The sequence below is a fragment of the Thermobia domestica genome, chromosome 5 (assembly GCF_964235325.1).
Source record: "Thermobia domestica chromosome 5, izTheDome1.hap1.1, whole genome shotgun sequence".
Taxonomy (NCBI): Eukaryota; Metazoa; Arthropoda; class Insecta; order Zygentoma; family Lepismatidae; genus Thermobia; species Thermobia domestica.
In genome coordinates, this window is record NC_137458.1 from 164,094,208 (window position 1) to 164,107,966 (window position 13,759).

Genomic DNA, 13,759 nt, shown 5'->3' on the forward strand with positions numbered 1-13,759 from the left:
CATGTACGCTAGTGAGAACATCGTAGGTAGCTACTTATGATAGGTAAAATGAGCTTAAAATCGTTATCGACTGCAGACAAAATGAAATGGTGATGAGACGATCATAAACCTTAAGGAACTGATGGAAGATGGATGACATATTTCCCATTTGATTATTCGAAAAAAAAAATGAAAACTTGAAGTTTTACGTCCCACGCTTATGCCGGTTAGGCTAAAGGAGACGGTGATGATGTGTAATGAATGAAATGGTGAAATGAAGAAAGTGGGAGGAAACGGGAGAACCCCGAGAAAACCGACGAGCACGGTGTTTGTCCACCACAAAGTCCACACGGCACGAGCTGGGATCGAACCAGGGAGCCCAAGCATCGGAGGTGAACGCTCTACCACTTTTTTTAAAAAAAAAAACTTCCTGACTATTTTTTTCTATTTTAACCACTTCTCAGGACTACTGGACACGACAGAGACACGAACACAGAAACATCGAGGACAGTTAAAATTCCACCCTTGCTCTTCAGAGGGACTCGAACCCCCAATGGGCTTCACCTTACAATCATCAGCCTAACGCCTCAGACCGTTCGGCTACACCCACCGGCTACTACTGAGCCACCTTATTATTCGAGTTAGAAGGCAAACCTTCATAAGCAGCCACCTATTCAGTACGCATTATACACTCCGTTTTCCTGACATGATTTTTTTTTAAATACATACACGGAACTTTTTGCAGGAGTGGGAAACGTTTGTCCTCTGGTTTTGTACTTTTAATATAGCTATAATAAGAGAAAGAATATGCAAAGAAGTCATACTGAGGCTGATTTACTTGATATCATTTCGGCATTCACGGTAGTATCATATATCATAATCAGTAAGAACGCTAGGAACTTTTACTTAGTGGAGTGTTGAAAATAAAAGAGGGTGTGCACCCAGATCAATGATATACATTTTTACGCAAACTCAAAGAAAACATTTTTTTTACGGCCAGGGGTGTGTGTGTAAGGAAATTTGGGGAATGTTAGGGGAGTTGGGAGTGCGCAGATACAACCTGGACATAAGATATATTTTTGCAATAGAAGTTGTAAACGTAAAAATAATAAAGAAACTATTGCAGCATTAAATTCAGAAAATGTTTGCTTATGCCGAGAAACTTAATGCAAACTATTAATTTACTTGTTAGGGAGAGGATATACCCTCTCTTGTGGAATCCATGGATGTACCTGTATTGCAGTATGTTGTTGTGTGTACTTGACAACAGAGAATAGCAGAGCCATCTTAACGGTACCATATAGCCACTTGGCTGGGGGCTGCGCGAGCAGAATGGCATGTATTAATTACATACATTAGGACAGGGCGCAAAATTTCAAAGTCAAATGCACTCGCAAACACAAAAATGATGGGCGCCAGTATCTCTCATGTACAGATACCTCCCCCCCACTCTAGCCTTTGGTTTGACAAAGGAAAACTTCACATTCCATGTTTTTCCTCTCTCAGTGACAGTTATTTTCGTGCGAAACAGAAACTGCGCAGCCCGTGAGTTTAGGCAGAAACCATTCCTACTGAACACTTGTCACCAGCTCTAAATTTCTAGTTGTCAATGGCTACCTGGCGACCGGAAATTTTGCGCCCTGCATTAGGAACAAAATTTAGTTACAAGGACAACATAATTTTTTTTCTCTGGGGCTTAATATGCTGTCAAAACGAAACTGGAAAGTAGAGTAGTCTGGAAGATAGAGTAGACGTCACTAGCGCGGGACCCCCTTTGGTGCGGGGCCCTATTGGGAGCAATCGGTCCAATCGGCTTAAGGCCAGCTCTGAGTCATCTGACAACATCAATAGATACTCTCGTTGTGTCACTTATTGCCCCATTTGTTAAAACCGTGTTTTTTTTCATCAATTTAAGTAAGATACTAACTGAAGTGTCAAATGTGAGTCAAGGACGGTCACATCGAAAGATGTTGCAACAATATAGTACATATATTATTTGCCTTTATAAATTAAATAAATATTTTCAAACTACTAATTTATTTCTTTTTTATTTATTTATTTATACAAAGGAGTCTTCTGACCATAGTGACCTTGATTCAGACTGGGAACAGGAACTTCGCACAAACAGAGAGAAGAAAAAGAAGATGATCATGGGATTATCAAACAAATCCCACAGTGTACATTGTCCTTACTATCCTGAGGTAAGTCTTATTTTAATGAATTTTCTACTCATACCATTACTGAACATATTTCTTCATGGAGAAAAAACTGTGATAAAATGCACACAATTTAAGCAGGGACAAGATTTTTAGGTGTACTTTCTTTAACCAAATTTGTTCTCTCTGAAGGTAACCAATGTATCAATGTTGGGAATGGAGCTATCTTTCAAGCCTCTGTTTCTCCTTTGTTATCCAAATGTTACACCTCAACGTTCTCATTTGTTCTTCCATACAACCTTATGTTCAGTATTCTATGCAAAAGTTTTGCTGCATGCAGTATGCGACTAATAGTTGTATAATCCTCACATTTCTTTGGATTCAATTTCTTACCAATCAGTATCATGATCGTCATTAGGAAATCTTTTGGTCACGCGCTTGTTTCATATATTTCATTCCACAGTCGGAACAAGTCTTTCTTGCCCTTGTCTCCCATATTCTTAATGAATACTATTAATATATTACCCATCCCGGTTGCCTTTCCATTCCTAATCTTGGATGTAGCTTTTCTAAAACTCATCCCGGAGAATAATAAACCCTTTATCATCCTCGCCTATTTCATCTTCTAATTCAGTATCTACGTCACATGGTCTACGCCTACTCTCATATAAGTCCTCAACATATTCTTTCCATCTTCCTAAGATTTCACTTCTTTTGCTAACTACCTTCCCTTTGTATTCTTACTGCCATCCTAATACCCCCTTGTTTCCTCCGAAATCACATAAATTTCATCTACTTGTACATTTTCTCATATTTCTCAACTCTTTTTAATTCTTCTATGACCTTGCATTTCCTTTTGTGGAACCTCTTCCCTGGTCTATCTGTTTCCCTTCGTAATTTGTTGTTTAATTTCTTGTACATCTTTCTGCCATCTTAAGTATCAACCTGTTTCCATGTCTTCCTTTCTCTCATCTTCTAGAATATTTGTTCTGTAACCGATAGTTTCTGAGCCGTTTGGATTCGCGGTAACCTACTACTTCTTCTGCAGCCTGCTGTGTGCAAAGTTTAATATGCTCCCAAAATTTGTTATTACCTACACCTATCCATTCCTCGTTTGAGCAATTTTCTGGGAATTTATCAAGATTTCTTACTTTCTCGTTTTCAGTATTTAACATCTTTAGCTTACTTTTCTTCTGTCTATAGTTTCCAGTTAAATATCCACTTCGCCCAGAACAAAATGTCGACCCCGGGGAGGGTCTTCGCGTTCTTCAAGGAATTGTGATACTTGTTCTGAATCATAGCATAGCCTATCTAATACCTTCTGCTTATCTATTGAGGATTTCCATGTATATCTTCTTCTCTTCTGCTGATTGAACCAGATGTTCCAAATTACTAGTGAATTCTGTCTACAGAAATTGACCAGTCCCTCTCCGCTTTCAGTTGTTTCTCCTAAACCATATTTGCCTGCAACAGTACCTTTCTGTTTTTCCCCTACGACAGCATTGAAATCTCCCACTACAATTACGCATGCACCCCTTTTCTTCCTAACTACAATGTCTTCTATTTTCTCATAATTTTTCTGGGGGCCGCGGTGGCTCAGTGGTAGAGCGTTCACCTCTGGTGCTTGGGGTCCCGGGTTCGATCCCAGCCCCCGCCAAGTGAACTTTGTGGTGGACAAACACCGTGTGCGTGGGTTTTCTCGGGGTTCTCCCGTTTCCTCCCACTTTCTTCATTCCACCATGTCATACATTACTCATCATCACCGTCTCCTTTAGCCTAACCGGCATAACCATGGGACGTAAAACTCGAAGACTTCATTTCATTTCATTTTTTCATAATTTTTCCCTACTTCTTCACTTGTGTGCTAAGGTGTGTATGTGTATATGTATATCATCATTGTGTAAATCCTTCTTTTTCTCTTTAAGTCTTAACATCATAACCTTATCATCGACAAATTCTACTTTCACTACCATCTCTATTAAGCTATTCCCAAAAATGATTCTTATACCAATATGACTATTCTTTTCATTACCTGAGTAAAACAGCCTATATCATTCACTGTTCAACACCCCATCTAACCTCACAAACTCCTACCAAATATATATATATATATATTGTAAAACTTCTCGGGTAGAGCAATAAATGTACTCGGGATTTGGACTTTTCCCTTCACCCTTTTATTATAAAAGTTTTATGTACACAAATTATAATAAGAAATTCCACTAATATTTAGGTAAGATTAGATAGGAGCCCGGTGACCAAGCGTCGTGGGCTTTGAGGTGAGGTACTCTCGGTGACCAAGCGTCGTGAGAGGGGTGTAGATTAGGTATCTCTCTCTCGGTGACCGTGCGTCGTGAGAAAGAGGAAAGGAACCCGGTGACCAAGCGTCGTGGGTATAAGGATGGGTACCTCTCGGTGACCAAGCGTCGTGAGAGGGGTTTTAGGTGTTGCGATCAATCCGGGAAGATTGATGTTGGTCGAGGTGTGCAGGTCCTTTTTATTCTGTCTTGACGGCTTCCATCGTTGATTCTCGTCCTTCCGACTATTGGCGATGGTGATCGACTCCTCTTCGGGACCGTCGTCTGTTTGTTTTTATTTATTGCTAACACATGTAGGTCACACGTGGTTATTGCCTGGTACGGCAACGTGGGGATCCTTACACCCCCGGGGCGTAGAAAAAATAAGCAACTGGATTATTTTTTGTTTGTACCCTCATGTGGAATCTGCATATTGGGCACAGTATACACTGTAAATGCACTATAACACTGAAACACAAAATCAAAGTTAAATAACACTGGTCACTGATATCACTCTTTGAAACACTAAAGTTTAAAATGAAAGTTGAAGTTGGAGCATTGACAGTTTGTCCTGTTTATCTAAGCAGGATCCGTATATTACGTCATCTTCCTCAAAGGAGAGGCTGTCGAAGCTCTGGTGAGTACAGTTAATAGTTATAACTACGTCACTGATGGTAATGTTCGTAGTATATGTTATGAAGTTCGCACGTCATAAGGTGCTATCATATAAAAAGTTTCTAATATTGGTCTAGTTCTGGCTAGTACTAGTTAATAGATGACAGAACATATTTAGAGAACGGTTAAAGTCAGTACTTTGATAATTGTAGTCACGCGGGAAAAAAGTTTGCCAAACAAAGGTCCTGATTTTCTGAACACTCTGTATATGTAGGTCAATGTGTTAGTTATATGATACGCAACGGTGAAGCGAAGAGAAAAAAATGCTGTAGCTGGCCTTGTGAAGTTCGTTCGCTCGAAGTCGAAAGAAAATGCTGGCTTGCAATTTTGTTCACTGAAGGAAATTGTATGTATGGATACTTATTTATATGACAGAATGCAAGTTGGTTAGGAATTATAAGAGTGAAGAAAACCCACAATGGATCGCTTGCGATTTGAATACGAAGGTAGGTACTAGATTTGGTCACTTCAAATAGTTAGCTGTATCATATGGTGTATCTTATTTTCTTCTATTTCATGTTTTATTTCTTGTCTCGCTTTTTTTCTTCTTTGCCGCTGAAGTCCGCTTCGCATGTCGCTCGTTTATATCTGCTGAGAGGATGATAATCTTTTTTTCCGTTCGGTTCGTCATCTTATCCGCTGCGTTCTTCATTTTCCTCGTGTGGTGTGTGTTCCTCGCCATCATGGTAAAATTTGATTCTATCGATGGAGATATTCTGTTCTCTCTCCCTGAAATTGTGGGGCATGCGAACTCGATAGAGATTATTGTTTAGTTTTGAGATTATTGTAGCCGGTCCGCAGTGTCTATCGGTCCATTGTGATGACTCTCCAATTCTTCGAAAGGGAAAGTAAATGAGTACTTTATCTCCAGTGTGAAAAGTTTGTTGTTTATGTCTTTTATCAAAGTACTTCTTTGTTGTTTATGTCTTTTCTCGAAGTTTTACGAGTTGGTCTCGTTCTAGCTGTACCAGGGGGTAATCTGTAGTTTGCAATCGCTGATTGTCCTAGGTTCGTATCCAAACATGAGGAAGAAGCTAGATTTCTTCGTTCCTAATTGAGCGAAACTATTTAAACCAAAAGTAATATGAGGTAATAATTTTAGCCATGTTTCATGATTTTGCTGGACGAAAAATTTTAAGGAATTCTGCAGTGTTTTGTTCATAACTTCGACTAATCCTATGTCTTGATGGTTGAAAGCAGGGCAAAACTTAAATTCAAAGTTATATATCTCTGCTAATTTTTGAAGTTTCTTCGCTCTGTGCACAGGATGTCTGTCCAGATGAAGGAAACGAAAGGCGCCGAATTTCAGAATTATTTCTTCCAATCAGAACTGTTCAATGGTGTCTGCCGTAATCCCGTTAACAGCCTTCGTCACTATTTAACGTGTACTTGTTTTGATGGCGACTAAAACATATTTTGGTTTCCCTTCTTCGTGCGGATAGGGACCTAAGCCGTCAAACATCCATCTTTCTCCTATATGGCCTATCGGGTGATGCAGGAGTTCTCCCTGTCGTTTTTTGGGTAGTTTTTTCAATAGTTGGCACTCCCTACAGTTCTTGATTCTGAATGCCAAGTATGATTTCATGTTTGGCACGTAGTATTTGTTAAGGACAGTCTTATATGTCTTAGAAAACCCAAAATGAGGAGCTGACGGGTCTTTATGAATAGACTCAAACCAATGTCCTGCCAAGCTTTTCGGGATGCACAAAAGATGAAGTAGCCCAAGTTCTGGATGTTTTTGTGTACGATACAATATATTGTCTTTTAATCGAAAATATTTGGCTGCTCTCGTGGTGGAACTTTTTGCCGGTTCTCCCCCTTCTAAAACTGTTATAATATCAGCGCATGCGTCATCCTTACGCTGCTCTTCTTGTAAGTTCTTCAGAGATCCAGAGTATTCTATTCAGAGAATGGGTTCCTCTAATGAATTAGATCTGTATGCACGTAGATCTTCGATTGCCTGATGTGGGTTCATGGGTTCTGAAGTATCACTGCTATTCTGCTCTAAGCGGCTGATGATATCAGCCGGATGTTTCTTCCCTTCGATGTGGCAGATATCGAAATTATAGTCAGCTAAGAAAAGTCTATAGCGAGTGTATTTGCCTACCCTGTCCGGGTGACTACGTAAAGAGGTTAGACGTTTTGCGTCTGTAAACAATTTAAATTTACGATTAAGTAAGAAATATCTAAATTTGTGTAAAGCATATATGATAGCGTATAATTCTTTTTGCCATACTGAGCTCTTGGTCTCAGTTTTTGTGAGACGTCTGCTACAATAGGAAACGATTCTTTCTTCGTTAGTTTTAGGATCAAAACAAGCTTATAGCCCTCCGATCTGGTGAGAGGATGCATCCGTGTACAGCCTTATCTCTAGCTTTTCGTCGAAATGATAGAGAGAAGGGACATTCAAAATGTCTTCTTTCAATTTCTCAAATAATTCGTCATGTTTTTCTGTCCATTTAAATTTGGCATTTTTAATAAGAAGTTGCTGGAAAGGTTCTATCTTGGTCGTGAAGTCCTTGATATGACTTCGTAAATAAGAGCATAGGTCAATAAAGCTCTTAAGTATGCGTTTGGTAGTTGGCTTTTTAAAATTCTTGATGCGTTTGGTAGTTGGCTTTTTAAAATTCTTGATCTTCTTTGCGATTTTTGGTGAGATGCTTATCTTCTCTCCGGATACAAGGAATCCTAGTACTTGGGGTTGGCTCGGAAGTCGTGTTTCCTTAATTTTTGAAATAAAAGCTCCAAATCTGAAAGCTGTTGTTCCCACATATAAGAACCGATGACGATGTCATCTGCGAAATTGGTAATGCGTTTAGGTAAGCCGTCTAGTAGCATTTTTATCACTATGATTAAAGATTGGAAAGAGGAACAATGTGCCATTACGCATCTAAGGAATTTATAACTTTTGCGTGTATAATTTACCTCGAAAGTCATATATTTAGTGCTATTTGGATGCAATTTTATCTGGAAGTACGATTGCAAAATGTCCAAGGTTGAAATTAGGTTTTTCCCTTTTAAAACCTGTAAAACGTCCTCTGTATTTTGAAATGGTACGCTTAAGTATTTTGTATAACTATTGCATGCCTGGAGATTCAACACAAGCCTGAAATCTGAACTGTTTGGCTTTTTAATAGCAATTAAAGGCAAGGAGAAATTACTAGTCTGTGTCTCCGTTATGATTTTGGCATGTAACAGCTGTTGTATCTGCTTATCAATTTGATCTCTTATCCCTAATGGAATTGGTGGGGAACGGTGATGGAATGACGCACTTTTATCTATACGAATTTTGTGCTCATAACCTCTAAAGTAGCCTATATCCTCTAGGCTGTATGAAAACACATCCCTGTATTTGTATAATAAGTTGGTTACAGCTATTCGCTGGTATTCCGGTAAATCTGGATTTATATCAAAAAGGTTAATGTTAAAAGATTTAGCAGTTTGCCTTAATCTTTCCTTTATCTCTTCTTGAGTACGAAATTGATGCGCTTTCTTTTCGTCTTCTTCTATTGTAAATGAAAATTCTTCCACATTCTCCTCTGTATACGCCACTGGTGTACCTTTATTTAGTGTTATTATTCGTGACGTGGGATTGGAAATTAGTAACGTAAGGTCGTTACTCGGTACTCTCATGGTCATTGCCTGTAAGCCGTATTGGTTTAATAATGATTGTAATGGAGTAATGTAAAATGCAGCTTCATGAATAGTTTCTTTTTGAATCGAAGTAGAAATGTGACTTCGCCGGAATCGTAAGTTTACTTGCTGTGATGACGTTTGCATTCCTTTACAAGTGCAAAGAGTGCGTAGTGTCTCGTGACATTTCTTCCGATTCTTGCTTTTCCATTGGAAACATAGGTTTCCTAGGCTTTCTGTATAATGATATAGATTTATTCTCCAAGTCTATTTGAGAGAAAAGTCTTGTGAGAATGTCATTCCCAAAAATCGGATTAAAGTCAGCATCTATGATGCGGAAGTAATGTGAGAAGGTAGTGGTGCCAATTTTAAATTTAATTAAAGCTATTTCTTTTAAAGTTAGAACTTTGTTGGCAATGCCCTTGATACGAGTTTGAAATGGTATCAGTGTACATTTTGGGGGTACGTCCCGTCTTGACCATAGACTAAGACTAGAACCCGTATCTATTATAGCTGGTAGACTGTTTGTATTTACATTAATATTGAGTAACAGTTTATTATGTTCTATTCCCAGCTTAACATGTTCTGGATGTTTATTATTGGTTGTCTGGGTGAAAAAATTGGCGTCCGTGCCCTTAAAAGTTTCCGCTGTTGCCTGCTCTTCTTGATTGCCATCACATTTTAATTGTGGTGGTCTGTGTGGCCCGCACCGATTTTTCTGAAATAGCCCGCGAGGCTTGATTTTGGCCTGCGAGCCCATCTATGCATTTCCCTGGTTGGAAATTTTTTGATTATTCCAACACGTGGATGCTCCGTGGTTCTTCTTGTAACAAATTGAGCAGACTGATATTTTGTCGCCCTTTACAAAATGGTTCTTTCTTCTACCACCGTTATTTCCTTTATTGCTATTCTTCGCATCCGCTTTTCGTCCGTTGTTACGCCTATAATTGGACTTCATGGCATTCTGTGCCACCATTAACGATAACTCGGCCAGTTGATTTGCTAATTTGGAAAGGTCCGTGTGAGGAGGTTGTGAGGGCGGGTTTTGACTTTGGTGGGGGTGCGGATTCGAAACTTCAGGTGCAGAGGAAGTTGACTGAGGAGGGAAGATATTCTGTGATGGAGGTGCAGAAGGTAACAATTGCGAATAACTAAGAGTAGGTTGGGTGTGATGCACAGTAGAAGTTGGCTGTTGTACATAGGTTGGCAAGGATGAAATAGGATTCGTTTGGCTATGCAAGTCGTTCACAGGAAATGTTGAGGGACGGTTAGGTTGGCCGATTAAAGAATGAATTGCCTGTGACAATTCCACATAATTTCTCTTCTGCATGAGATCCTGAGCTTTTTTCAGTTCGTGGAGTCGATCCTGGAGCCGTTGGATTGTTGGAAAGGATTCTAACGCTATCTTTTGCAGCAAATTTCTGTGTAGTCCTAACGAAAGAAAATGAATTTTCTGTTCCTCTGAAGCTGTCTGATAGCCCTCAATTTCCTTAAGAAATATGAATCGACCGATTCATTTTCGTTTTGTTGAATTTGAAAAATTTCTAATTCCGCCTTATACGCTGGTATATTTGGGCGGGACAGAGAAATTAATTTGGTTTTCAGTTGTTCGCAATTTAGTGTGTCGAATTGATTCAGGTTTTGCAATTGTAAGACAAAGTCGAGAGCTACGTCCTGCAGATACATGGGAAGAATTTCTTTCTTCTTTTCGGGGGTCCAAGCCTGAAGTAAAGCCAAATGATCAAACAGCATGAAAAATCGATCGGGATCGTCAGTACTGTGACCAGAATATCTAGTTAAGTGAGGAATATTAAGAGGTATACGGAAGCCTGATTCTGCCATATTGTTATCACCTTCTTTATATGTATTTTTCCCAGATCTAGTTGTCGGCATTAATACCTGCCAGCCTGCAACGAATCAATCTACCGTTAAGAGTAATGAGAGTATTTATGAGAATACGGATAGTATCTTTTATATGATCCTGCTTTTAGTAACACTTACACTGTATTGTTAAAAAGTTTCTATTCCGTGTTTTCGTTAATAAAAAGAGCGCCCCGTAGGAAAGTCCTTTTAATGTCTGTAAATAGACGCCGACGCATCTACCATGTAAAACTTCTCGGGTAGAGCAATAAATGTACTCGGGATTTGGACTTTCCCTTCACCCTTTTATTATAAAAGTTTTATGTACACAAATTATAATAAGAAATTCCACTAATATTTAGGTAAGATTAGATAGGAGCGCGGTGACCAAGCGTCGTGGGCTTTGAGGTGAGGTACTCTCGGTGACCAAGCGTCGTGAGAGGGGTGTAGATTAGGTATCTCTCTCTCGGTGACCGTGCGTCGTGAGAAAGAGGAAAGGAACCCGGTGACCAAGCGTCGTGGGTATAAGGATGGGTACCTCTCGGTTACCAAGCGTCGTGAGAGGGGTTTTAGGTGTTGCGATCAATCCGGGAAGATTGATGTTGGTCGAGGTGTGCAGGTCCTTTTTATTCTGTCTTGTCGGCTTCCATCGTTGATTCTCGTCCTTCCGACTATTAGCGATGGTGACCGACTCCTCTTCGGGACCGTCGTCTGTTTGTTTTTATTTATTGCTAACACATGTAGTTCACACGTGGTTATTGCCTGGTACGGCAACGTGGGGATCCTTACAATATATATATATATATATATATATATAATTTACATTGCATATATACATTACATTTATTTATGTATATATATATATATATATATATATATATATATATATATATATATATATATATATATATATATATATATATATAATTTAGTTTCTTTTTTAAGATTTTCTAACTTCTGTATAGCTGAGGTAATAGTTTAAAAATATGTTGAAACGGAATTTAGTAAACAGATCAGGACATAATTTTTAACCGTATAAAAGTTGCATGGATTTTAAATCCGGGAAATAACAGAATATTTTTACTTAAATGGGGAAATTTCAACTGTTACATCTACAAATACACACGTAAAGTAATGCTATAGGTATAGCGTGGAAACAGCCGAGTGGATAAAGGCAGAACGTGATTGATCATGTGCTCAGTAGTTCGAACTCAATGGTGGGATTTTTTAAAAAAGGTATGTATATTTATTTACTTACCTAGTTTCGTAAATATATTACTGAGAGAGAAAAGGGGCATTGGCGAGCTAGTTACGGACTCAAAGCGGCGGACCGCTGGCTTTAAAAGTGTAATTTGATTAGAGCACTGCCAGTAGTAATAGTGGTCCACCATTTCGTCGCTTGAGGTCCACCAGCTATTCGCCGCCGTCTTGCTAATAAGGATTGTAATTAAACTAATTACTGGCAAACCCAGCTACATGAGGATCGGTTTATATTTTGATTTTGCGGGATATTTTGGTTATATTAGCACTCCGAGAGAATTGTGTATATGCAATTTGAGTCATGTGACTCGGTCCAAAGTTATATGTTATTTTTTTATTGAAATGCATACAAAGTTATATGAGCGTTCACAGCACAAGGGCATCAGGTCACATTACCAAAGTTGCTATAAAAATAGACATAAAGCTTGCACGAGCGTGTTGTTTTGGGCTGTTATTTTTTATCTTGTAATAGTTATTTACAATATCTATATAGGAAACTACTAAGCTCTGGAAGGAGCTTCAGGTAGAGATTTTAAAGATGAAATGGGTCCAAAATGACAAAAACTATAATAAGTTTCATTTGTGGACTGAACGCCTTATATCTATCTTAAATTCTAACACCGTAAAATTCTTACAATTTAATACAGTTTATCTACGTATTTACACAATTATTAATCAAATTACGAGATATTGGGTGTAAAATTTGAAGCTTAAAGAGAAAAGAAAAAATACTGAAGTTAGACCATGCCATTTAATGTATTTCAATAGTAATTTAAGCATGGCATGGCGAAAGTAAAAACAATCCATTTGAGGCACGTTATCAAGAGACACTAGCTCTCATATGATGTGGTTCATGGTTTTGTTCTTCTGCAAAACTTTCCTTTTAGGAATTCAATTATTTTTCTTTGCATCGTTCATTTGGTTTTACAAAAGTGATCCCTAGAATAATACTCCATTTGTTTCAACAAAGATTGTTTTCTTTCAATTCATTTATTGCAACATTTTACATGTATATATTATTTTAGGTGGTCATTGTGATTGACTGCCAAGGTGATTTGAGGGTACTGGTCCCAGGAAGTCAAATTTCATCTTATGTTTGGCTCGATTATGGATAGTTATATCACATTTTTGTCGCGATATTTTGTTTCTCCCGAAAATGTACCAATGGGAGCCGAGCACCTTATGTGATTCTTATTGTCTCACAGTAATTTGTGACTGTGAGCATCATATATGATGCTCAAGAACCTGGATAAGTTAGTAATTTGTGATATCGAGCATGAGCATCATATATGGTGCTCATGGCCTCAGAGAAAAATAAGGTGAGTACCACATATGATGTTCATGGCAGTCAACCTGTTAACATTTCACATTTATGAGATAATGTTACGAGGAGTATAACCCTGTTAAATATTGTTCATGTTTTAACGTTATATAAAGGTTGCCTTCGTGCAATTTGAGCTTTTGGTAATTTTTAAAGATGCACGTGTCAATCTTAATTTAATTGTATTTTATAAATGAATATTCAGAGCAGAAAAGGAAATAACTATTCAAATTCGGAATTATTCGGAGAAACAGAGAAATTTCTTATCAAAATAATTCAAGAATTGTAGTTAAAAGCTAAAACGAAATCATGTATAAAATATTTATTTTCATTCAAATTGTTCCAAAACGAAAAGTGTAAGCATTCCGTTCCTATGCCAACAGCCACTTGGTCAATTAATGAATTAAAAAAAATCCCTGGTTCAATTCCCGACCACACAAGTTTGTGGTTGATGATATCATGTTTGTGTTTTTTCGGGGTTCTCCCGTTCCCCTCATATTTTCAAACCAACAATTCTTCCTTAATTATTCAGTTTTATTGATCATCCATCTCCTTTAGCCCAGAAGTCATAGCCGTGG

At 38.3% G+C, this 13,759-nt stretch overlaps 1 protein-coding gene across 1 annotated transcript in view; it reads left to right on the forward strand.

Annotated features, from left to right (window-relative positions):
* Positions 1-13,759, forward strand: part of LOC145684719 (translocation protein SEC63 homolog) — a 172,409-nt gene that overhangs the window by 144,147 nt on the left and 14,503 nt on the right. The window contains exon 14 of the mRNA XM_081757093.1: positions 2,049-2,180. Coding sequence (XP_081613219.1) covers positions 2,049-2,180 — 132 coding nt within the window. The remainder of the gene's footprint in view (positions 1-2,048; positions 2,181-13,759) is intronic.